The sequence below is a fragment of the Leuresthes tenuis genome, unplaced genomic scaffold (assembly GCF_036924035.1).
Source record: "Leuresthes tenuis unplaced genomic scaffold, fLeuTen1.0.hap1 SCAF_8, whole genome shotgun sequence".
Lineage (NCBI taxonomy): Eukaryota > Metazoa > Chordata > Actinopteri > Atheriniformes > Atherinopsidae > Leuresthes > Leuresthes tenuis.
Genome location: NW_027325362.1, coordinates 4,525,733 through 4,552,607, shown reverse-complemented (window position 1 = coordinate 4,552,607; position 26,875 = coordinate 4,525,733). Strand labels below are relative to the sequence as shown.

The 26,875-nt window shown below is 43.0% G+C and overlaps 2 protein-coding genes across 2 annotated transcripts in view; both read right to left on the bottom strand.

Moving 5' to 3' along the window:
• Positions 1–1,455, bottom strand: part of LOC140312764 (cytochrome c) — a 299,923-nt gene extending 298,468 nt beyond the window's left edge. The window contains exon 1 of the mRNA XM_072390564.1: positions 1,435–1,455. Within this exon, the coding sequence (XP_072246665.1) occupies positions 1,435–1,455 (21 nt within the window). The remainder of the gene's footprint in view (positions 1–1,434) is intronic.
• Positions 1,456–25,741, bottom strand: LOC140312763 (pyridoxal kinase-like). The gene is made up of 11 exons (XM_072390563.1): positions 25,307–25,741; positions 17,180–17,234; positions 11,952–12,056; positions 11,240–11,323; positions 7,719–7,753; positions 7,301–7,386; positions 5,833–5,878; positions 5,491–5,602; positions 4,760–4,896; positions 4,605–4,671; positions 1,456–4,385 (listed from the first exon to the last, which is right to left on the bottom strand). Exons 1-11 carry the CDS (start codon positions 25,385–25,387, stop codon positions 4,270–4,272), a joined length of 924 nt encoding a protein of 307 aa, XP_072246664.1. The 5' UTR covers positions 25,388–25,741; the 3' UTR covers positions 1,456–4,269.
• Positions 25,742–26,875: the final 1,134 nt, after the last annotated feature.

Sequence of the window (26,875 nt, the reverse complement as noted above, 5' to 3'; positions counted from 1 at the left end):
AGCACTATTGTGCAGACCTGGCAGCTGTTTTTAGTTCACTTTGAGGCTGATGAGTTTCATTTAATTCCTAAATTTAGCTACAACTCACCCTTAAAAGCCTTATTTACACCTGGGATTAACGTGTCTGTGTCTGGTTAAAAGACACCGGTGCAAGGTGTAAGTGCACCAGGATTAAAGTAATGGGATAAAACAAACCACCTCGCATCGGGATTAGCTAAAGGTTACCAGACTCCTCTTCTCTCTGCCAACTAAAGAGCAGCACTGCTTCTCTCTCCAGACAGAGTTTGTGGAAAGATCCCGACACCTGCCCAGCTTATGGGAAAACTGAAGTTACATGACTTTCAATACCAGATGTAAACAGCCATTATTCAGACATATCCACACCTGACCCCTTTAAACTGGTTTAAACCCACACATATGAGCCAAAGCACTGATGGCTACTGAGTCACTGCTCATGTTACAGTGCAGCGTTCTGCTGGGAAAACCCCAGCAGGATCTCTCACTGAGCTGATGGCAGGGCCCAAAGGATTCAGTCCTTGCCCCGGCTGCTTGGAGCTACTTGGGCGTAAAGATTAATAGCCAGGCGGTCATAATATTATGGCTGCTTGTGTGAGCTTAGCACAGGTTGCACCACACTAACGAGTCACTTCTAGTTGTTTGGTAAAGGAGTAACATGCTTCCAAATCTTACGAACTAAGACATTTACAGGGCAAATCCCCCTTTTTTTTTAGAAAAAAACTAAACAAGTTAGTCTAAAAACACAAAGAAAGGTTCAGCTGAGAATAGCTTGAAGATGTTCAGTTAAACAAGCCGGAAGAGGCAGAAGACGTGGCAAGCAGATGGTGGGGAGGCACCACAGACACAGGCAGGAGGTCAGTTTCTGACATAAACACACAACATGGGGGCTGACATTTAAAAACCATTAAAACAGGCACAACAACTGGCACCGCAGGGAAGCAGGTGGGTGCACGTGGGTGAGTGCACGTGGGTGAGCGCAGGGAAGAGGAAGAGGCCAGGTGAACACACCTCACCCCCCCTCCTGACAAACGCAGAGTCTCGTTTTTCACCCTCCCTCTATTTGGCAGCTCTCTTTTTTATTTTGATCTTTTAAGGGATTTCCTTTCACACACACACACAAAACCCTGTGACCATAAGAGACGTATAGAAACACACACTCTCCCACACAGAGACACGACAGGTAGACACACTTTGAGCCAGAGGACAGCAGAAGAAGCAGAGGATAATGCACATGTCGATTATAGCTGAGCTGAGAGATGGTCCGTAAAGTCTGGTATTGATATGACAATCAGCGCTTCAGTGGCACAAAATAACCACACTTGTACAAAAATCAATATCAACTATTGCAGATTTAGAAAGGAGAGTGATTCGTTTTTCCTAGAGACTTGAGCATCTTACTCTATGAGACTAAAACACATTTAGTTTACTACGATCCATTTTAGCTAATGTGTGAAGCAGAAATGCTGATATTTGCTGGTTTCACTGCCTTCGTGGGTTTAAAATCCTACTAGTTTTGGTTTCAAATTAAGCAGAAAAAGACATTTAAAGTCACATTTTGTTAAAGCGTTGAACTTATCATTCTAATTAATTGGTTAAATAAATAAAAATTCTTTCCACCTTTAAAAATAAGCCCACAGAAGCAAAGGAGAAAACAGATTCAGGTGATCTAAACTGATTTCTGTCGGTTCTCTATCTTAATAATCACTTACAATTCATATCTGAGATTTCCTCCTCATGATTCTGCTTCAACACAGCTCTCAAAAACAAAAGACAAATAATCAAACATGACTTAGGACGTGGGTGACTGCGCACACGTCGCCCTCTTATGGTCGAAATGAGTATTGTGCAAAAATGATTAAAAAATAAGGATAAAATCCAGGAATTAGTCTTTTTTCCCCCCTTTAAAAATTTAAAAAGTCTAAAACACAGGAGAGAAAAACCGTTGCGCTCACACTTTGGAAATGATTAGCAGAAATAGCATTTTCTCCCATGCCTCGTGAAATCAGAGTCATTTCTTTTCTCATTTCAGGCGAACTGTAAAACAGAAATGTGTGGTGAAAAAGTACCTTGATTTAAGACATCTCATGTTCCCTCCCCTCCCCCCTCCACCTCTCTGTCAGCGAGCAGTGTGGTGGTGTCATGATGTTTTGTTCCTAAGGCAGTATCACAGTACAGTCCATAGAGAAACAACAGCAGTACAGAAATACACAGGCCTGCCCAGAATCTTACATCCATGAGAGGTGGGACACTGACAGCGTCTGGAAGTTTCTTTAGCTTTTTTTTCCCTCTCAAGCCTCTGATTTTTGCCTTTTCTTGTCTTTGTTTGGTGACGTTTTAGTTATTTCATGTTGTTGAATATAGAAATGAGGAAACAACAGGGTGAAGAAAAGATTCTGGAGTTAACTGAAAAAGGTTCAAATCTCCTTTTTCCCGTGGCGCCCTTGTAGCACAGCGGGCTAAGGCACATGCCAACTTCTTCCTGTGTCATTGGTTTGAAACCGGCTCACCATCATCGTCATGATGCCCTCTCCTGCTTCCCATCACACTCCTCCGTGAAAGACGACTTGTACTGAATGCAAAATTAACTCAATGCCGTGATGAGTGAGATTTTCCGGACCAGCTCACGTCTCTTTTACTGAGTCAGCTGGATTCTTCAGAGATCCGCCCAAACCCATACAGGCTAAATCCTGCATTTTCATCTCCCCCTTGAAAAACAAAAGTCCAAATGTGTTATTCTAATGAGCTGAGGTCAAATTTTAGTGATTCAATCTGTACTCACAGCAGATACCAGTTAGCTTAGCTAAAAAAAGCCACTTTGAGTTTTAGAAAACTGAATTAATTTGATTAATTCTATTAAATTCCTGTTAAAAGGGCAAAGAGGAGCTCTCAGTGATGCCATGTTAGATAAATCTGATGATTTGAAGTTACTCTGTGAGTAATGTCTGTGATTGGGATGAAAACGATGTGTTATTACAAAGTAAAGCAGCAGAAAGTGTCGACTGGACGCCTGCTTAAGGTGGTAAAATGGTGTAAAGTTCCTTAGTTGGACATAAGGAATTGTTGGTAGCATTAAATAAAATGAAATAAAATAAGGACTCAGCCTCCGTGAGCACAGCGGAGTGTGAGGGGAACAAACGCATTTAGAAAAGCTGTAACTGGATATGGGGAAACTTTACCAACTTCCTGAGGCCTCCTGTAAATTCAGTGCTCCAACTCTTAGGATGTAGGGTTCTGGGCCAGAGCTGGGCCGGTAACCGCCCGGTTTGACGCGGGTTGGTTTTGGCACTGAGGTGGCAGCTCGGGTTGGTTTTTTTTCTTTATGTCGTGTTAAGATGAAAAAGTTACTAACGAGTGACATCGACTTAAGCCACTTACGCTTCCCGGAGTGCCAAAACCAGCCCAAATGTCTCTGCTTTGAGTGATATTTTAGTGATCTATAGTACAGTAGCATCATCACAATGGTCCAATAGACAGATCAGATAGAAGATATCATACAGATGGTCCAATACAGTTATAGTACAACATCTATACATCAACTATACATTGTGCGTTTTTTTTATTTTTTTCTTTGTTATGTTTTCAAGGGGTCTCGGGGGTTAGACTTGGTCACCATTACATCACGGCTGTTAGACTGGGAGGGGGTCAAAAAGTGGCGGGCAGAGCCAAGGACAAACGGAGCTGGATCATCGTGGGCTAACAGAAGCACAATGCAGCGCTGTCAGATCGACAGAGAAGCTGAGCAGAGAGGCGGAGACCAATCAGAGGAGAAGTTTGGGTAAATACTCTGAATACGCTGCAGTGTTTGGTTCCTGAACGCTACATCAGAGCCCAGATTTTGTCAGGCGTATTGCAGTGTGTGGTAACAGCTGCAACAACACGCTGCTGACCCCATTCCTTCAGAGGTCAAAGCAGAGAAATTGCGCCATTTCATGCATTGTGCTTGGATTCAGCTTCAGTGTCAGTGCAATGCTGAGAGTGAGTTTTATCACAGAAACACCAGATCAAACTTTCAGTCTATCCGTGGCTCTGGGTTGGTTTAAGGGGTCAGAACACCGAGGAGTCAAAGAGTTTAGGATAACAGGATCAAGGGGCTACAATACTAAGGTGTTCAGGGAGTCTGGATGATGGGTTGTTGTAGTTAGATGATGACAGTCAAGGTTTACAGTAGTGAGAGATTTACCGAGATACAGAGTTTGAGAGATTTATGGGTGAAGAGGACGAGGTTGGGATGAGTCTTATGGGTCGGTAATGTTAGGATATGACTGTGGCCTCCGTTACTATAGCGGGGTCTTCTATGTCAGCTTTACTTTGCACCATCCTCAGCTCCAGCTGGGGCGGACTGGGCCTTCGACCAGGACCGGCCAACTCTGAGGGGGGGGGGGGGGGGGGGGGGGAGACGGGTGGGAAGGGGAACGAAAGACAGTTTAGACACTGCTTTGCTGATGGAAAAGGTTCTGAAGGACCACTTGCAGCGCGGTGGTTTTTGTGGCCCCCTGCTGTAAATAATTGTTACAGATGTCTGATAAATGCTGCTGTTTGTAGTTATTATCTGCAGGATGCAAGCTGAGAAGCTCTGTTTTTCTTACCATGAGCATAAGATATGGTCCTCTGGATAACGTGGTGCATCACTGAAAAAGTCTTCTCACAGGCCGTCTGAGCGAGACAGAAGAACAAACACAGAGTCATGACTTTGCTCTGTGGCCGGACACAGAAGTGCGTTTCTCTGCATGTTTGTGTGCACCTTCAGGTCATTAGGGTGGTGATGTGTCCAGGCTAGCAGCATAGCGGCAAACAGATCCCCGGTTCCTACAAAGACAGCATCCACTTTGGGAACCTCTACTCGAACTCTCTGTGTCGTCCTGGTGCCGTCTGGACGAACTGAGCAGCAGAGCAGAGGCAACACAAACATGTTTCTGTATTCAGCAGACGCTTTTATCCAAAGCAACTTACAAATCAAGATATAACAGCTATACAAAAAGCTAACAATAAGCTACATAGAAGGAACCCAGGAGTCCGACTCTGTCAGAGGGGACAGAGCAGAGATAGGGTGCAGGCATAGAAGGAAGTGCAGAAAGATAAAGTGCAGAGATAGAGGGGGTAGGTAAGTGCAAGGTGAATGCTAGGATAGGAGATGTTCTCTGAAGAGCTGGGTTTTCAAGAGCTTCTTGAAGATAGACAGGGACGCCCCTGTTCTGGTAGCGCTCGGTAGGTCATTCCACCATCGTGGGACGACACATGAACAGAGTTTGGATTGTCTTAGGCGTGGTGTAGGAGCTGCTAGACGACAATCCTGGGACCAATGGAGGGACCCAGTTGGGACAGAAGCCTTTGCAAGAATCAAGTAGATGGGAGGCGTTCCATTAAGCTCTTTGTAGCTAACATCAGTGACTTGAACTTAAACATCCTTTACACCACCATGTAAACGCCTGTCGCAGTCGGAAACATTCACATGCGACACACTGTCACGCCTACCGTGGCGCTGGCTGCCCAGTGACACCAGGAAGCGGTCTCCAAGTCTGGGAGGAAGATCAGAGGACGTGATGACCACCGTGTCTGGTCCCATAGCGTGGAGAAGGTCCATGACCTGAAGGAGAGCGAAACGTCAAGCGTGTCAGAATGATGTCAAGGTTCAGCTTGTCTTTATTTTCCCTAATTTGGTCTGAAAGCTGCAGTAATACATAACATGCAACAACACAATCCAACAGAGATTTACTACACCGATGATTCCTTTTGCATGTTGGCTTCACACCCTCTGCTTTCTTTTTAAAAGGTCACTTGAGTTTTCTGTTGATCAGAGAGTGAAAAGGAAATTACCTCCACAGCGTCCTTCTCTGTGCTGATGGTTTTCCCTGTCAATAATCTGAAAAATAAGCAAATATATAATCAATAATGTGGGCCAAGTCATGTGACTGATCACATGATAAACACATAAAATCATCATCTTTCCTCCTAAAATGAGGTAAAAACAACTTCAGGTGAACAACATCATCATTTATTAAAAGAAAACAAACCCAAAATCCAAAAAAAATGTGTTAAAAACTAAGTGAACCCTTACTGCTTCCATAGATATTAAGAAATGATAAGAAGCAGCCAGGAGAGGCTGATCAAATTAACTCGATTAACTGATCATCAGTCAGTGTGAGCTCCTCTATAAAAGCAGAAGTTTTGGAGCATTCAGGTGTGTGTTAACACGATGCCAAGGAGGACAGACATCAGCAATGATCTTAGAGAAGCAGCTGTTGCTGCCCATCAATCTGGGGAGGGTTATAAGGCCATTTCCAAACTATCTGGAGTCCATCATTCTACAGAGAGAAAGATTATTCACAAGTGGAAAACATTCAGGACAGCTGTCAATCTTCCCAGGAGTGGACGTCCCAGCAAGTTCACCCCAAGGTGAAAAAGCCCAGAGCTACATCTCAGACTCTACAGGCCTCAGTTAGCATGTTAAAGGTTAAAGGTCATGACAGCACAGTTAGAAAAAGACTGAACAAGGATGGCTTGTTTGGAAGGGCTGCAGGAGAAAGCCTCTTCTCTCTAAAAAGAACATGGCAGCACAGCTTAGGTTTGCAAAGCTGCATCTGAACAAAGCACAAGACTTCTGGAACAATGTCCTTTGGACAGACCGACAGCAGAATGCCTGAAAAAGAAAAGACCTTTCACCTAACTTTTACATCTGATAACTCCCAGATGATCTTTTACTGTCTTCTTATGCATAAAACCATAGACTTACACCCCCCCCACTGACTGTTTACAGAAACCGTTCTGGGTGGAGAACACTGATCATGAAGTCAGATTTAAAACATCTACATCCTTCTGGGGCTCATTAAAATGTAAATTATACAACAAAATTTGTATTAGAAGTCATACTAATCTATCAAAATCAACATGTAAGTATTGAACGTTTTAGTTATGACTTCAAGATTTCTCAATAAACCGTATGAAATATCTGACTCAGTCCACGTCCATCTGATGTTACTGTGCAGCTGAAAACTGTATCATTCGTTCACTGTAACAAATAAACAGGAATAACAGGAGCACATAAAGTCATGCAGGTATGGAATAAGCTAACAGGACCAGCTGGGTAAGAAAAGAGAGGATAAGAGTGGAGCTACAGCATATTTTGGGACCACAAAATGGAAGAATTAGATAACAGCATGAGTGGCGTTACATAAAGATGGTTTGAGCTAATATTCTGCTTCTAATGCAGAAACAAAGAAACGCATTCAATAGATCTAAATGAAGTAACAAAACAGTTTTATGTGATTAACAGTAAAACACTCACTCAGCCTCAAACTGGTTAGGAGTAATAATGTCAGCAACAGGAACCACCTTGTTCTTGTAGACCGGATAAAGATTCTGAGGAACGTACTGTAGAAAGAGAAAAACCGGTTAGAAGTTCAGAGAAAACACAGTCAGGGGTCTTAAAATGAATTGTACATGTGATAAAAAGTGTTGATCTTTGTTTTTTAACAGTTTTAACTTAAGAACACTAACAGAAAATCATCTTGATCCCTAAAATAGAAAGTCACAAGAGTGAGTCACTGTGTGCATGCAGCTCTGTAAGATAGCAGTAAACCATCTGTGTTACAAGTGAAACACACCCCCACACAACACAAGATAAGAAATGATACACACATGCATCAGCAACATCTGGATATGAACACACAGACACACAGATAGCTACAGCCGAGTCATCTCACCATAGATCCATGATCACCGAGGACGGGGTCACACACTGAAAAGACAAACACAGTCAGAGTCAGACACCCATCACAGACCTGCAACCCTTTAACAACCCCCACACTGCATAAACACTCTCCAGCGGTGCTTCAGCTCATTGAGGTTTGCAGCATTGGTTTCTGCACAGCTCTCCTAAGGTCCCACCACAGCATTTCAGTCAGGCTGAGGTCTGGACTCTGACTGGACCATTGCAGCACCTTGATTCTTTTCTTTTTCACACATTCTGCTGTAGATCTGCTGCTGTGTTTGGGATCTTTGTCCTGTTGATGAGCCAGTTTCAGCCCAGCTTTAGCTGTGGGACAGATGGCCTCACATTTGACTCTAGAATACTTTGGTATCCAGAGGAGTTCATGGTGGACTCAATGACTGCAAGGTGCCCAGGTCCTGTGGCTGCAGAACCAGCCCAGATCATCAGCCCTCCACCACCGTGCTTGACAGCTGGTATGAGGTGTTTGTGCTGATATGCTGTGTTTGGTTTCCTCCAAACGTGCTGCTGTGCATTAGGACCAAACATCTCCACTTTGCTCTGCTCTGTCCAAAGGACATTGTTCCAGAAGTCTTGAGCTTTGTTCAGATGCAGCTTTGCAAACCTAAGCTGTGCTGCCATGTTCTTTTTAGAGAGAAGAGGCTTTCTCCTGCAGCCCTTCCAAACAAGCCATCCTTGTTCAGTCTTTTTCTAACTGTGCTGTCGTGACCTTTAACCTTTAACATGCTAACTGAGGCCTGTAGAGTCTGAGATGTAGCTCTGGGCTTTTTCACCTTGGGGTGAACTTGCTGGGACGTCCACTCCTGGGAAGATTGACAGCTGTCCTGAATGTTTTCCACTTGTGAATAATCTTTCTCTCTGTAGAACGATGGACTCCAGATAGTTTGGAAATGGCCTTATAACCCTTCCCAGATTGGCAAAGCTGCAGTAGTCTTGATTTAAGTGAAACTGACCAGTGCAATATGAGATGGAAATCCTCCTGGCTGCAAACTCACAGACATCCTCAGAGCTTGTCCACACTGGAAACTGGATCTTTCAAATTCTGCAGCACCCCCCTGGCTTTTTTCAAAGAGCTCAAGTTAATTCAGCCCTGAGGTCTAAGGTATGGGGTAAATGAAGTCAACTAAAGAGTGAAATGTCTCTCCTCTCGGGAGTGTCAGCGCTGCCATGCAGGTCACAGCAGCCTCAACTAAACAGTTGAACTGGGAAGTGAGCTTTATCTGTATTAAATCAGAGTCTGTTCAGGTCAGACATGTCTTCAGAGGTGGTTTTTATCTGTGCTTTAGATCAGAAATCCTGTTAAACAATCCGAGCTGAACATTGAACAGGAGTGATTCAGTTTCTGTTGTCACTTCGGTGATCACAGCTCACAACGGGCCCGTGTCTCCTCAGCTTATTGAAGTGGATCAATACGAGATGACGGAGACAGAAAGATAAAAAGCTCAGGGATACACGACCAATCAGAAATGTTCAGCTCTGCAAGCCCCATCCCAAAGGTTCTGGGTGATATAAAGAGTATATTACTAACAGAGCCAGTTTTAGGGGTGAAATATGTCCCCCAGCACACCGTTTAGCCCCTGCTTCCTGCAGTAGAAACAGAAGGGATCCAGAAAAGACCTTACTTCCTGGAAAAGGTTTCTTTCTCTGGAGAAAAGCACCGCCCGGGTGTAGGCCTGCGTTTTATTAGAAAAGCACCGAGCCTACATCTCCACTCATCATGAACCAGCTTTGTTTTGTTTGATCGAGGCTTATTTGTCAGTCTACTACTTGTTTAACATATTTTTCCCTCAACGTGCACCAGACCACTGAAGCTTCCCCTCGTGTTGCCGACGGTAACACTTATCACCGCTCAATCTGACAGTGGAAGAGCAGAGAGAGGTCAGCGTGAGACAATCCGTTGGAGACGGCACCACGATGAATATCACAGCTTTGTTCAAGTGACACTTTCAGAGGGAGTTTTGTTGCAGGCCTGTTTGAGGTTAAACAAGAGCAATTTAAAGTGGGACTAATATCAGAGGGTTGGGTTGGGGTGAGGTGAGAGTGGCTGTTTGAGCTTCATATTATCACCAGCAACATTTAGGCTACATTCACACTGCAAGTGGCCCAAATCTGGCTTTTTTCACCTATTTGTGACTCATATCTGATGTTTTATGACTGTCTGAACAACACAAATCAGATTTTTTTTAGGCCACTTTAATACACGCTCCTAAATCTGATGTTTTTCAAAGCGACCACAGTCTGAATCTGACTTTTACGTCACTAAAGTGAGGCAAGCGTCCCAATTCTGCGCCGGAGGAGGCGGGCCTCGGTCAGATCAAATATAAACAATGGATGAAACAAGCAAGGCAGTGGAAAGAAAGCGATGCTTTGGACAACTTCAGAGCTGATCCATATTTGCGTCCATATATTACTTCTGTGAACGCGGCGTGCTGCGCGGGTCGTATTCTGAGCACTCGGGTCACTTCAGGGTCGTACACTGTTCCCACTGGAGTCTGATGGCGGTCGCATTTAAATTATGATCTGATCCACCCGGCAACAAATAAATCAATTTAAACTGAGCACTAAGACCTGCAGGGTGAACGTAGCCTTCGTGTCCCCCGTTGATCAAAGAAAAACTACTTTTCTGATCACTTCTGTGACAGCAAGACGTTTACGGTCCATCTTTCCTGGGAGCAGCCAACAGTTTGGTGTGATTGGTACAGCAAAGATGCCACAAACCAAGCCAGTGGTGAACAAAATGGAGCATCTAACTGCTTTTGCTGCTGACAAATCAAGCATGAAGAGAAGCTTCCTCCTGTGTCAGGCGTCTGATTGTCTTCCCTGACTCCCAGGTGTTTCCACCTGTTCCCCTTGGCTCCTCATGTGTGCAAATAGTCAGCGTCTCCCTTGTCTTGTGGCAGTATGTTGTCTCCTTCCATGAGCTTCATCAGCAGCCACAGATCCTCGAGCCTGCAGTGAGTGATCCTCCTGCAGAGCAGTTTTGTTTGTAATTTATTCTCTAACCACAGCTTTAGTTTATTAGCACGGTAAGTTTCAAAGCCTTGTTTAGCTCCTCCCGTGTGGAGAGATTTCGGTTAGAGTTTCCTCTGTTAGAGGAGCGTTACGTTGGTTAATTGTTTAAGTTTCATAGTGCCTCGGTTTTTTTGAGAGAGCGTCCTTTGTTTTAATCTGCCTCATCAGGAGAGCGTGAGTTTCTGTTTGTTGTTGGTCACAGTCCTTTGTGTTTTCCTCCAGAGTGGGGAGAGTTATTTTGATCATTTTCCCAGCCATCGTTACTGAGGAGAGCGTTTCAGGAGTTTCACATCCTTTTCCTCTGCTCTGTCTGGAGATCCTCCTGCTGATTGTTAAAAGTAAAACCTCTTGAGTCTGAACTGACCCTGCATCTGTGTCCGAGACCCTGACAGAACACGTGGATTCAGCCGTTAGTTACACTTAATGTGAAATATCAAAGTAAAACCTTTAGCATCTGGTTTCTAAAACAAAACAGCTGCTTACCATAAACCAGGTTAGGATTGGCTCTCTTTAGCTCCTGAACAATGTCCACCACCATCTCCAAGAAGGACGTGTCTCTAGTATACCCTGAGTGTGTCACACAAACATATTCACACATAAAAACATTTACAAAGGATATTCAAAGTGCTTCAGATCGAGACAAACAGAGTGGCAGAGAAATAAAAGACACAACAGAATCAAAAGACTGTGATTAAATAGAGTGGAATAAAAGAAGATGAAGAAGGAGATAAAAGCAAAGACAAGTTTGATTTAAGTGTAAACTAAAGTGAGGGAAAAAAATAAATTAAAAAGCAACAATCATTGTTTATTACTCAATAAATAAATCATTTAATGCCATTTTTGAATTGATAAAGTATTATTCAGTTAAATTAAATTAAATTCCAAGTCTGACAGACCTAAAGTTGCTAAATCTCATGTATTTAAGTTAATTTTGTCTTTAGTTTTTAACTCTTTTACTGTCGAACTGACAGTAAAGCAGCTCCTGTAACTGGAGGCGTCTGTTCTTCAAAGAGTGAACAATGTGGCTTAAATGTCCTCAGACTGACTAAAAGAAGACTCAGACTGCAGATATCTATGATTACGGCGCTTACAGATGAGGAAAATTACACATTTCAGCACAGTGCTACTTGATCTTTTATCAGAACTCTGCTGCAAGCTGACAACACGCTTAAAATGAAAGAAGACGGATATTCACCTGTTAAAACATAGTCATAGTGATGTACGTTGTTCAGCTTGATCCCCTCGTAAAGAACGTGGAGCTCGTCTGCTGTCAACACCTGACCTTTCCAGTGAGAATAACCTGCAGCAGAAGGGAGAGGAAAGCAGTGATTGTAATCTGCTGACGTCCATCTACAGTCAGCTGGCTTTCAAATGTGGACAAATGAAATGGGAACGCTGGCTGAACGTCTCTAAAAAGCATCAGGACTGAAAACTCACAATAATATGACTGAAAATAGAAAGTTCACATCAACAGAAATTCAAAACAAATGGGCAGAAACAGGAGTCCATGTTTGTGACTGAAGCGTGAGACACCAGCTGAAGGAAATGGAAACCATCACTAACGCCTAAACAGAGTAGAGGGAGGCAGTCGTGGACTGTGGGTGACTGGATGAAAGTGATAGTGATGAATCCCTTTAGTTTGCTTCAGGTCCAATGACACAAATAAAGATGACTGCCTGAAGAAAACAAGCACATTTCCACCCTGCCTGATGATTTTTGGGCTGATATCAGGTCATTACCTCCACAATAAATGTGCAGGTGGACGAAGTCTATCAACTGAAAGGAGGTTTAGTGATGCTGAGGCCATTTTTCTACATTTTAAAGCATCTTGTGACGGAGCAAAGAGTGCTGAAACTTTTCCAGAGGAAAGAAACAGACTCAGTGACGTGGGAGGCGGCAAACTGACTGAAAATTAATGATTGAAATCGAAAGAAATTGATCCATCCTGCAAAGCTGATCCGTCAGCTGCTAAACAAGAAAGCTGGAACCTGAGTGAGGAATATTTTGGGGGACAGAGAGGACACCAAAGGGGAAACCACTCAAAAACAAACCTCCTTTTGGCTTGTGTGAGTTAAATATGGGACACGCAGATGCATTTATGGAGCGTGAGCTGCATGGACGTGTGGGCTTCTGCATGTTTGTCCGCACATGACATCCTCCGATGATGTCGCAACTCCAGGTGAGTCACAGCCAGGTCACGTGGTGGGGGATCTGGTTGCTAAGCAACAAGCAGGGAGAAAGCCAAAGGGGCTAAGAAAGCAGAGAAATGAGCATTCAGAGCACTCTGTCGTCATCACACGCCGCTGTCGCAATCCCACCGCCTGCTGCTGTTTAAAGCTGCATCACACGTCACTCTCTGCTCGTCCGCTGTCTCCGACTCATTTCAATTTCTCTCCTTCACTCCCTTCTCACCAGCCCTCTCAGATACAAACGTCCCCGTCGATATGTCACACCAAATCACACCCTCTCCAAAAAGAAATTGCAAATACGTGAGATGTGATTACAGTTGGGCTGACGCTCTTATGTTAAGGTCACCACATTTTTTCACCACATTTGCTTTATGACTGAGTTTATAACCAACTCAGTCAGTGCGTTTATATGAGCGCCATTGGATCGGATTAATGGCTAAATTACAATAAGACTGAGTTATTCAGCTCATGTAGACACCTTAATCTGACAAGAAATCGGATCGGATCATAACACCATCCTTTGAATGGTGTTTTTCCCCCCTCTTTTCCCTCTTTTCTTTCTTCTCAAACCCCAGCTGGTCGAGGCGGATGGCCACCCTTCCTGAGTCTGGTTCTGATGAAGGTTTCTTCCTGTTAAAAGGGAGTCGTTCCTTTCCACAGTCCCTCAGGCTCAGAACAGGAGATTGGACTGAAGACCAGTTTCGGTGCAATCTGTTGGTTTCCTTAGCTAGGATATTATTTTTGAATTGGCTCTATATGAATGAATTGGATTATTTTGACATTAATTAATCGGATTTCATTGGATTATGATTACAATGAATTGAATTCCAATTGGCTTGAATCGGACTATATTATTTAAGTGCCTTGAGATGACAATTGTTGTAATCTGGCGCTATATAAATAAAATTGAATTGAATTGAATTGAATCGGGTTACTCACGATCGAATTAACACACCGAGATAACTCGATCCAAACGTGCACTGAACGTGCACGTAGACGACAGCGAATCGGATCGAGCGTTCTGCGCATGCTCCAGATTTTTTCCCGCGATCGTCACCCGGAAGTGGAAGGAGACGATATTACTGTTGCTGTCGCCGTCAGAAAGAAACAAACAACGCGATGGAGAATGCGCCGTTGTGCATCGCCTGTGCCATAACCAGCTCATCACAGATGGAGAGGGACGCAGCTTCATCTCGCTCTGCGTTCGCCATCTTTCTGAATGCCTGAGTTTGTTGTTGTTGGTGGTGAAGACGTCAACAGGAAGTGGCTGTATTAGCGATAGCTGAAATGGGGACAGCGCCACCTATCGTACCGGGGTATGACATGCTTTGTGCCAGTGATTCCATTCATTCACTGCCATATATCCAAGGATAATTACCCTCAGATAAGGAGCAGAAGGAGTTCATCTCATCATGTAGACCCACTGAGTGTCATTCTCACACATTTCTTGGCTTAGTTAACAAGACTAATTGGTTCCTCGGGTTTTAATTTAACTTAATTCCTGCCTGGGCCATGTTAGACAGAGAAGATTTGTTTCACTGGGAGCTGATCCAGACACTATCCAGCAACATTTGGGAAGGTGCTGCAAACTCATACTCCTCGTAGTTTGTTCCATGCCCAAAGAAAACCTAAAAGAAAGTCTCACCTGTCTCACCGAATCAGAATAACACCGTCTGGACCCTAATATCCTTAAATGAAGACAGATTTGTCAACACAAAGTGTGCAACAGAATGCCGTAAAAAATATAAGATCTCACAAACAAAATTAGGGGTAATCAAAGCTTAAAAGCAGCAGCAGCTGTTAAAGGAGTTAAATCACTTTGATTCCTGGAAACTTTTGAATAGGCGTCAAATTTTATTGGTAAGAGTTTACACTTTGAACATTATACCAATCGTTCAAATCACAGTTTCAGAGCTCATTTAGTGTGAAATGGCTAAAGAGTCTCTGGTTTAACCCTTGGTTGGACTTTAATGCATGTACAAAATAAAAAATATGCTAAAAATAAAAAAGTATAAAGCTCAAATCATCAGTTTATCTGGATCAATATTTAAACCCACAAAAACAAACACACCTAACTGCAGGTGGTGTCTTTTAAGACAGTTTTAGAGCTGATTTAGAGATTTCTGCTGCACCAGAAGTGTGGAAAGATGTGATTTATGTTGCTCCAAGCAGCAAACTGTCCAGTGGACTACAAAGACTTCACTATTAACTGCTGTGAAAAAACAAAACCAACGTTCAAAGCTGGTGTGAGGATTATTTTGGGGGAAACAAATCAGCGTGACAGCAAATCCCAGTTGTGTTTTCAGAGTGATTGATGATATTTGTCAGGAAACCTTGCCAAAAAGCTGATGAAAAACAAGCTCATAATACTAATGGCGTTTTTCTCGGTAACTGGAGCTGCTGCGTTACCAGAGCGACACTCGTCTCTCACAACACCGACAATTACGTTTCCCCCGAGTCTGCCACATCACAGCAGGTTACTTCCACCAACAAAACCAGCATCTAAACTGGCTCATTTCAGTCAGGGATGTGATGCTGGCTTTGAATTCTATTCTAAGTTTTGTGGCATTTTAGAAAAATGCCTTTAATTTCTGGAGATCTGTGCAATCTCTATAGCAGGGACACCCACATCCGGTCCTCGAGGGCCGCTGTCCTGCAGGTTTTAGATGTTTTTCCCTGCTTCAGCACACCTGATTCAGATCAATGCATCATCTTTTGAGGAGATCAGTTTCATCTGAATCAGATGAACCAGATGTTCAAGTGGCTTCTAAAATAAACCCATAAAAAAGCTTACCAGCAGCAAAGAAAGTGTATTAGAAGTTAGTCAGAATGTGGTGATCATATGAGGAGTTTAATACTGTTTTGAATCCACTGAGAACACAGCTGACAGACTATTTGTTTTCACAGTGCTCAGCGGGTTCATTCTTTTAGTTCAGATTTCATAAATAGCAGCGGCTAAGGCCACCCATCATTATGAGACGGGGGAAAAGACTGCAGATTACTCAGTGTTAGGACTGGGAATTAGATCAAAACTATTAGAAGTGACTCAGAGGGACGATGCAGACAGAACCCTCGGAGCCACAAAGTGACACGATGCAACACCAGTCCAGATTTCTTTGACATTTTATCTCTTATCTGCATTTCACTGGAATGGATTAACAACTTTAAAGCCCTATTTATGAGTGTGAATTGTAATATTTCTATCAGTATTATTACAAATATAAGCTGTAAGGTTGTTAAAAATGATGTATTTAATTTGATGTTCACAGACAAATGCATCCAAACACAACCTTTAACAGAGAAACATTCATAAACTTCAGAAACTGAATCATTTATTTGGATCCATCCTCTCAGTTAGGAACACACTCTGTTAATAGTTAATAATTAACTGTGGTGGGAATCCACAAGACAAGAGCAGAGAAATGATCTTAATCTCTGGAGATTATATCATATCTTTGGAAACGTTTGTCGGTTCAGATTGGAAACGTGAGAGAATCAGCTCTGAAGAAGGAGCTAAAAAAAAACAAAAGAAGGTTCAACTACAATCGTCTTCAGTTCCTTTACGGGAGCAGACACAAAGTAGAGCTTCCTACAATGTTTCCTCTGTCTAAAAGCACCTCTTCCACATGCTTCCTGCTTTTAGCCTTCCATCTGGAAACTGTGGGACCTGCACTAGAAGTTCGAACTTTATCAAGAGTCTGTGACGATCGGACATAAACAAAGTATTCAACCAGATGTCTAAGAGTAGAACCTGCACCAGATTCCTGTTAAAGGGGAGATTTTTCTTTCTCCCATCGCCCCATGCATGCTTAGGATGTTTCGATTCAATCTGTTGGTTTTCCAGGCTTCTATCTTTTCACTGGCTGAGGAGCATGAATGCCAAACAGAGGTTTAAGTGTTAAGCTGCAGGAGTATCCTCTATAAGGCCAAATTAATAAGACCTTACCGCTGTAAGTTCATCAAAGTGAGACCTGCAGGATTGAAATGATCCAAACACTGTTTATCAGACAAGTTTAACGCCCTGCAGCCACATCTGAGCTCTGTTGTCTGACAGGGAAACTGCTGACAGCCTCAAAAACTCGCTTCACTGTCGACAGCAACCATCTCTGTTAACACTCGCTGAAACCTCATCATGCTGCTGGAAGCACTGACTCATACACACCCACGCCAACTCAAACATGAACACACACACACACTCGCGCTCACGAAGGTCGCATTATCAGTCTTACTGCACCTGTGTGGTTGGAGAACTGCACAGAGTTGATTGAGTCCACCTCAAACCCTAAAACCTAGAACAGAAAACAAGGAGAAGAAGAGTGTCAAAAAGATGAGGAAAAACAAAATGGTGCTTGCTAACAGATAATAATGAACATTGATTAAATATTAGCTGTAATCGAAGTCTCCACTGACTCTTTAAGCACTGGATGCTTCATCATGCTCACCAGCTCGCTGCTTACATCGTCTGCCATTAGGTGCTGGACTTAGCTTTAGATATTTACACGTGAATACAGACGTGTGCTAACTAACAAACCTAAATATTAACTGAAAACACTGTTGATTATTTGTAAGTCGAAGTAAAAAGGACAGAACAACATCCCCTCGGTTTAACTTCGACAGGAACGTGCACAGAGATGGTCGACAGTTAGGAAAAACTAACCCTCGCTTTCCGTCTTCACAGATTTTTGTATAAATCACCAGAGAAGCAAACACGTGGCTCGTCCACATGTGCAGTCAGTCGTTATCTGACTTCATTTAATTGGACTAAAAAAGGCAGACTTAATGTGTTCTTTGTTCTTTTCAATTGACCGTGACTTTGAGAATTAAGAAATCAGCTTTCAGAGAGGAGCTCCCTCTTCTTTCTGAAGGAGGAAGAGAAGAGAGTCGATATGAACTTTGACCTTGGAGGACTTTGTAAACGCTCCTCAGAGTAAAAAATGCGCTCTCTGGGAGGTGAAGCAGTCTTTTTTGCTGTGAACACGGCGCTGCGCTGATACACTGGAGACATGCTGAAGGGTGAAAGATGAAAAATCAGGGAGAATTCCCACATCTGCCAGCATGAAAGGGTCTTCAGACATTTTCTGCAGGGATTCATGTGAGAACACCGGAGCACTTTGGTGAGTTTACTCAGCCGGCTCCTCACCAGGTCCATGTTTCCCACTGAGCAGGATCCCCTCGTCCTTTAACAACAGCCTGAAAACATCTGCGAACTCAAGAGACCAGCTGTTGGACCGTAAGGAGGGGATGGGAGCAGATGTTACTCTAAAACCTTTCAGCGCTGATGGAACCTTTCCAGATGTGCAGGTCTCCAGTTCCACAGATAGAAATGCACCCCCGATAGCATCAGAAATGCAGGATTTTGAACTGTGCTGAGGACAAGCTGGACTGTCCCACTTCTCTTTAGTCTGAAGGATGCAGAGTCCATTCTTTCCCAAATAAATGCCAAAACGTCAGATTGTCTGACCTCCGAATAGTTGTTTCGACAGCAGTCCAGTGCCGACACATCCAGTGTTTCTGGATCACGGTCACAAATGGCTTCTTCTCAGCATGACAGACCTTTGACCTGCATTTGTGGACGTTACGGTGAGCTGTGTTCACAGCTGGTGATTTCTGGAAGTGTTCCTGAGCCCAGGCAGTGACTTCCAGGACAGAATCCGCTCTGTTTTTAATGCGGAGCTGTCTGAGGGCCTGAAGGTCAGACATCCAATGTGATCTTTTGTCTCCGTCAGGCAGACAGATGATTCTCAGAACCTTTTGATGGTACGATTGCTTGCAGATTGCTGAACCCGGTCTCTTTACTTCTGAGAGACTCTGCCTCTCTAAGGGGCTCTTTTTGTACCCAATGGTGTTACTGACCTGTTCCTCCAGCCGTTTATTTTTAGTACCACTTATTTCTCCTGCATTTGTTGCCACTGATCCAGCTTTTTTTGTGTTGCAGCCATCAAATATGACGAAAAAGTGAAATGTCTCACTTTCAGGATTTGAGCTTTCTTCCACGTTCTGTTGTGAAGAAAACATCAGTTAATTCTGTTTTTATTCAAACTGTTCACAGCTTTTTGAAACTGAGGTTTTAGATGCAGATAAGAGTTCATAAGAGTTCTTCTCTGCTGTTCTTTGTGTTATTTTCAACCAGATTAACAATATTCCAGGTGAGTTCAGATTAAGTGTTTGATCACCAGTCGTTTTTTGGTTTCCCTCCTGAATTATTCCAGGTGAGTCCCTGAATGTGAAACAGTAATAAGCATAACTTGTCTTTGTAATCACAGATTAGATCAGCTGATTAAAAACTGTGACATCAACTGATTTAAACTCTCATCTCAGTTTAAATTCTGTTCACAGTAGACTTCATTTTCAGACTTTCTACTTCTTGCAAGCCTGTAGCCTCTTTACTTTATGTGCAAATATCTTTAAAGAATGTCATTTGGGTCACATCTTTCTCGCTGGATTCAGAAACCTGAAATCACTGACACAGACAGACTGTTTACACTCACACACGACACGAGGACTTCGATGCAAACTAGCAACACGCCGCCTTCTTGAATAAAACACTTCACACGTTCCCGAATGAGGACGCTGCTCTCGCTGCCGACACATGAAGAGTTTCTTCATTTAGCAGGTGTCACAACAGGATGATCCCCTCCGAGTTTCCCAGATTTCATTCATGTTTCCGTTAAACTGGCATCCGCGATGTTGAAATGCGTTTACACAACAACCACTTTTCAGTCTCTAAGTACCAAACACACCATTTTAAACCAGATTAACAACAGATTTTATTTCCAGGTGGACTGAGACTCTTCACTGTTTCAGCTCCAAAAAAGTCCACCAAAGCTTGATGCGTTCAAGAGCCAGAGGAAAACTGGGAAATTTGGGCTTGGAATACAACGACCACGCACACTGAGAGGTTGCTGTTACACTTCTAATATTCACTCAGGTTGTGGAGCTTGAGCGTAACGCCTCTCTATGAGATGATGCCAGTACTGGGAACGTCAGGAGAACAGGTCGTAAAACCAGAATGAATCTAAACTACGGCACATTTTGTCTTAATTAATACTTGTTGGTGTTCTTCATTCCTCTGAAAGCTTCTGTCCAGCAGGACATCCAGTTCACCTGACTATAAATCTACCTATAATAAGCTCGGCTCATCATCTCAGAGATGACATGAATAATATTTAGCTTTTATCCAAAGGTAAAAGTGGAGCTACGGCTTTTTCTTGGCATTAGAAGATTTGCTCAGGTTGGGAAGACAGAAACGTGAACAACTGCAATACTCCTCAGCTGGAACCCGGAGCTGCTTTTGCTTCTGGAAAAGAAGATAAAAATATTGATATTCTTCCCCACAGCAATGCTGGTGAAAGCTCAGTCTGTCTCCAGCAGCTCAGCTCGTCTCCATCTTCAGGAACATCACGAGGAGGAAGGCTGTGGCAGCCAATCAGAGCGCTGCTTCCTCACACCGCCGTCTCCTGACAGCTCACAGAGAGGGATGCCCAGCACACTCGCTGACATCATCATCGTCTTACTCTTATCTCTCACAGCAGCTGAATCATGGTTATTAGTCTGAAGAGTGAGCGCAGCTCCTTCGCTGACCTCCACTGACACACAGTCAGCTGCTGTCTCTTTGTTTTGGCTCATGTGCGCAAATATCAGATCAAATTTATAGAAAAAAGTTACAAAATGGTGCCTGGAGGGTTAATTCAATGCAGATCTTATTAAAAAGTCAGTCATTTGTAAGTGAACACAACTGAGAAATGTTCTCCCACAGAAATGAGAAAATACCCTTTTCATCTGCACGCCACCACAAAACAAAGATTAATGAAGGTCTTACATGACCTGCAGCCACCTTCAGCAAAGACCACAAAGAGTAATAGAGTCTGCATTAGAAACAGCATAAATGTCAGCAAGCTGCATACAAAACTGTGCAAAAGTCTTCAGTGACTCATGATTTCTTTATCAAAACAAGTGCAAACATACATGGAAATACAGCAAATAAGACAAACATAGTTCATGTAATCCTGCAAAGCTCCTTTATCCTCCAACAAAGCCTGAACCCTCTGAGACAAGCTTTCTGTCATTTCTTTAAGGAGTCTTCAGGAATAGTTCTCCAGGCTTCTTGAAGGACATCCCAAAGCTCTTCTTTGGATGTGGGCTGCCTTTTGTTCCGTTCTCTGTCAGATGATCCCACACTGCTTCAATAATGTTGAGGTCCGGGCTCTGGGGAGGATTCATCCCTCCATAAGACCTGTTGCCACTGATTTTCAGTCCACTTCTTGTGTCATTTGGCACAGCTCAGCCTTTTCTCCCTGTTTCCCTTCCTTAAGAACGGCTTCTTGACAGCCACCCTTCCATGGAGACCATTTCTGATGAGGCTTGGGCCAACAGTAGATGGATCAGCTGAAGGTCCAGATGCATCTCTCAGGTCCTGTCAGGTCACAGCTGTATTTTTTCCTCTTTCTTAAGGACATCACTTTCAGATCCTGTAGATAGTTTTTTAGGCCTGACACTTCTTCTTTTGTCCTCCACTTGTCCAGTTTCCTCAAATGTTTTAAGGACACACTGCACACCATGCTGAGATATGCCAAGTTTTCAGCTAATAGCTCTTTGCTGTTGTTAAACGATTCTATCAGAATGACGCCATCCATCAATGGAGACGGACACCGGACACCAGACATGTTCCCTGTTTAATTAAAGTTAAAACAGCTACAAACAACAGTTTTTAAAATCTTTTTTAAAAAAACTCATTGATCAATCAGTGTATCTGCAATTTGTCAGCAAAGATAGTTGAATTCAAACACGTTGCCTGTTAGGTTATCTGTTAATAACCCCCCCATGACCAGGCTCTGCTTCTTCACACGATGTTAATAAGTAACCTGAAGAAATTCTTGTACCGATTGACATCTAAAGGTGTTCATGACAGAATCTGGAAGTTGCAAAAATGGTTGATGATTTTCAGTGTAATGTTTGTTTTCTGTACAATATCAGTCACGTTTTCTCTTGTTGGTGTAATAATTTACGGGGCTCCCATGTCCAACCATCGGCAGCAGGTTTCACTCATTGAAAAGCCACTGAGTTCAGCTTCTGAGCTGCTCAGCTTGTTTTTCAGCCTGACAACACAGACTTTGGCTTTGAGTTTCCTTTGTGCCGTACAAGGAGACACGACTGGCACAGGAAGGAGCCAGATAGAGCGTCTAAAATAAGCCATTTATTTGAAATTAAATGAGAGGACACAGGGGTTATTAGGCCCTGCTGGCCATGATAGTAATAATCATTTCCTTTATGAGAGCCATTACTGACAGTAAGTGACTACACTGCCTAAAATCACCGTGACGATAATGATGCTGGTTATAGTTCCATATTTTCAACCAGCAGTCAGCAGTGAGTGTGAGGCTGCTTTGGGCTTCCCGTACGAGTCCCATCAGCCTGCTCGCTGTGAGAAGTGTGGGGGTTATTTTTAGCTGGCAGCACCCCAGGATGTATTTTGCGGTTATCCTAATGACTGCGAGGCTTTGATGCTTGTCACAGTGGTTCAGTGCTGCCACTAATGTTCAGCTACTACGCCTTATCAAGGCTAGTTTGTGCCACTCTAATGTCAAAGTAATGTAGTGCAGTCTACTGCAGTTCACAGCAGTAGCTGGTATTAGTCAATGCATCTCAACTCCGGTCACAGTGAACTTCACTGTTTAACCTGCAAACTAGTGCTCTGTCGTTTGTACAGATTATAGTTTATTGATGCTCTGCACATGTTTGGAAGGTTTTTAATAGCCGATAGACACAGAATTATTATTGGACATGGTCTGTAGAAGTCAATTCTGCCTCTGCTTTTTAATTGGACAATCCAGCATGTAACTTCAGTTCTGTGCAAGCCCGAAATTCTCTATATTTTGATACAGATGAGCCAGGCTTTCTGAAGGTCTTTCAGAATTTTTCTTTGGACATTTTCTGCTGTTTCACTCATTTTCAGTCCAGTCCTTGTGTCTGACCATTTTCAGAATAATCTGATTTTATTTTTTGTTTGTTAAGTCCCTTCACTCCCAAAGGCTCCTAACTCAAGGGATGAACCAGTGTTGTGTCGACACATAACAGACAACTAAGCAAAGTTTTAAATTGGATCTTTAGGCACTTTGTTGCCAGCAGCCTGTCACAAAGACACATAATTTGTTCCCATTTCTTTAGTTGCATCTATGAAAAACAGCAAAGATCACACAGTTTGACAGACAGAAAATAGGATTTCTGCAGCAACAAGGTGATTCCCAAAGAGCTATTAGCTGAAAACTTGGCATATCTCAGCATGGTGTGCAGTGTGTCCTTAAAACATTTGAGGAAACTGGACAAAAAAAACATCTACAGCAGATGAACAGGATCTGAAAGTGATGTCCTTAAGGAAGAGGAAAAAATCCAGCAAAGACCTGACAGGACCTGAGAGATGCATCTGGACCTTCAACTGATCCATCGACTGTTGGCCCAAGCCTCATCAGAAATGGTCTCCATGGAAGGGTGGCTGTCAAGAAGCCATTCTTAAGGAAGGGAAACAGGGAGAAAAGGCTGAGCTATGCCAAATGACACAAGAAGTGGACTGAAAATCAGTGGCAACAGGTCTTATGGAGGGATGAATCCTCCCCAGAGCCCGGACCTCAACATTATTGAAGCAGTGTGGGATCATCTGACAGAGAACGGAACAAAAGGCAGCCCACATCCAAAGAAGAGCTTTGGGATGTCCTTCAAGAAGCCTGGAGAACTATTCCTGAAGACTCCTTAAAGAAATGACAGAAAGCTCGTCTCAGAGGGTTCAGGTTGTGTTGGAGAATAAAGGATCTCAGACCAGATATTCACTTTAAAGCTTGTTACAGACTCTGTTTCTGCCTCATTTACTCTAATAACTTTCATGTTTGCAAATAAATCACTGCACCTATTTCCTGTTATAATTGAAATATACAAAGAAATGATCGGCGGCTCAAGATTGCTGCAAAGTTCTGTATAATCAGCCAATATTGCATTTATAATTACACTGTCAAGGCTAACCTGATTACAGCTTTAATCTGTGTCCACAGAGAGGTAAAAAAACACAGTTCAGTTCCTCTGGAGACGTTAACAGCACCGTGTTTTTGGTGCAGCGTAATTTGATTTGGTGGATTGTAAATGCCAGCATGTTCTGCTGGTTATCAAACTGAGTTTCTCCCCTCAGGTTGTCAGTTTTATTAATGGTGCCCAAGCTAATATGTGTTTATTAATAATGATTCATGGATGACGAGGTTTTGTTCCTTTCCAACCAGACTGAACGAAGACGGAGATTTGGAATAAGACTAACTCATTTTAAATTACACAAAAGACATCGAGCTAAAATGGTTTGGCCCCATAATTGCCCAAATCCAGAAGGCCCGGAGAAACCAGTCCAAATCCACAGACCTGACTGAATCTGGAGCCTTTACTGGAGTTAACCCGGCCCACCTGCTGCAGCATCCAACATTTAACAGAAAACATTTTACAGTCATGTATTTGCAATATTTGATTGAAAAAAAATGTTAAATCTGAACATGTCTCATGTAACTTCAGTGAAAAAAGGTTTAGCGTGTGCGTCCACTTTTTGGTATCAGGTGCCAAAGGTGAAATATTAGTAACTGATTATGACAAATATCAGTAACGGACATTTCAAGGAGCTCTGATTCAACCCTGTAATCAGTATCTGCTTTGATCCACAGCCTTCATTCATCTGAGTGAAAGAAAATCACGGTTTTCCCTGGATGGACCTCACAGAACACCTTGCTGCTCCATTATCGGACAACCTTGATGGCAGGTATCGTGCCACAATTTTTCCAGCAGATGATGAGATTGCCTTTTTTTTTTTTTTTAGCTTTTGCCAAGAGGTACAGATCTTCAAAGATTATTTTTTTGGGAGGGGGGGGGGGGGTAACACTTTCGCTGTGTGACATGTACATACGTCAGAGAGATGTAATGGGCGAGAGGGGGGTACTAAATCTGCCGGGGACAGATTTTTCCACGACACCTGTCGCGGGTACAGCTTAACATCTAAATTAAGATATTATTTATGGTTTAACATAGCATATATGTAACTGTCAACGTTTAAAAAACATTTTATTTTCAAAGCAGAAGCTAGAAATACAGCTAACGGTGGCCACTAATAAAACTGTGATGATTTGGCGGATGACAGATTTCTGTTAGCAAAGATTATACGAACTTTGTACGATGCTGTCAACGTATATTTCTACAAAAATGAGTATTTACATAGGTCGGTTTACTGTTGATAGAAAGTTGCGGTCAAAATCTGTAGGCAAAGTGGAACTAAACATGTCAGACAGGGTCGTGTCAGATCTCTAGTGCTGTCCGATAATGGGTGCATGCGAGTTGCATTTACCTGTAATGGGAAAGAGGCGCTCTTGTTGCCCACGTATCCCCGGACTACATGACTCTGTATGGACAGAACGCGGCATTCCATGGCGGCTCCCGGTCAGCCGAGGAGAGATGCAAATAATCCGTTATTCAAAGAGAACCACGTCTCCACATAACAACACGAGGAACAGCGTTTAAAAACAACAACACACCGCCGCCGGTTAGTCAGAAGCAACGGTAGTTAGCCTGCTAGCTAACCAACTGAGTGTCACACGAAGATGTGAGTGAGAGCGCGTGAGGGGCGGTTGTAGAGATGTGCAGCGAACGTGTGTCTGTGATGGAAGGAGGGAGGGAGGGAGGGCGGTGGGAAGCGCGTGCGGAGTCACAGAAACAGCGGGGAAACGTTTAAGCTACGACCGTTAACGATTTTGTTTGTCATTTGCATTCATTCTGAGTTAAAATGCAGGGTAGGGGGAAAGTGTGTCACGTGCTGACGAGACAACCGAAAGGTCGCGTGCAGCAAGGACAAAATATACACACGCGCGCACGCACGCCGGTATTACGTACAGGCAGTCAGCGTGACTGCCTAAACTGAATGACGTCACTACAGGGGTATGAACGCATCAATCAACTCAGTTGGATCTGAATGAATGTGAATGAAGTTTCTATTTATTGTTGTTCTATTCCTTCTTATTATAAAGCCAAATTAGTCTGGATAATATTGTATATGCATTTATTATTCAATATAGATAAGAAATAAGGGATAAATAAAAAAATACATAGGAGGTAGTTTGCAGTGCTATTTTTCCTGGTGCGTTTCTGTGTTGTGACTCACCATTTTAATGACAGAGTCGTGACTGAGGGGGATTTGACTTCGCAAAGACTGCCTCTGTCACCACACAGCACAGCCAGCAACGATACAGAGATATGGAGCGCATGTGGAGACATCTACAGCTCGCAAATGCGAGTAAGAAAGGGAGGTCAGAGCCTGAGGGAGGATGTGAGGAGAGGAGATAAATGGAGCCAAATGAGGAGATGCTTTACTGACAGCTTCACCTGTTGTTTAATGGGGCATCAACTGCTGAATGTGATACTATAATTGCATCGCAGACACAAACACATGTTAAACATCAGAAAAAACAGACTTTCTCCTTTCAAAATGCTGCTTTGATAAAACTAAATTCATTATGGCACATTATAAACAAACAGCCAGGAATGCATGTGTCCATAAATCTAAAGTGAGCAGGTAATGGAGCAGGAAGTCAGAGGAGAGGATCATTTGGAGTCCTGGTCCATTTTGACCTCTGGAAAGAAAACAGCAGAAAGGTTTGTTTCAATATGTTTTTGTCAGTATTTGCTATGGAGCCCCAACACCACGAGTTCAAAATACAATCCATAAGCTCCATATGGAATCGGATTATAAGTATTATCCAGGCATGGTTTATGAAGTCCTATTTGAATGTTGCCTTAGAAAAATGTTCCTTTAAATTCCTACTAAAAAATACTGCAAATTCATGAGTCAGATTCAGTTACCATGGAGATTGCTCCATCATATGACTCTTAAACTGTTTTAATATATATAAAGCCACATTTT

What these genes read in the sequence shown, in the direction of transcription:
- LOC140312763 (XM_072390563.1), bottom strand. Translation starts at nt 25,387, where the DNA reads ATGGAATGCCGCGTTCTGTCCATACAGAGTCATGTAGTCCGGGGATAC. An exon ending in CAGAGAAGGACGCTGTGGAG is followed by an intron (nt 5,603 to 5,832) that starts GTAATTTCCTTT and finishes GCTCTCCTTCAG; the next exon opens with GTCATGGACCTTCTCCACGC. An exon ending in ACTGGGCAGCCAGCGCCACG is followed by an intron (nt 4,897 to 5,490) that starts GTAGGCGTGACA and finishes TCTGCTGCTCAG; the next exon opens with TTCGTCCAGACGGCACCAGG.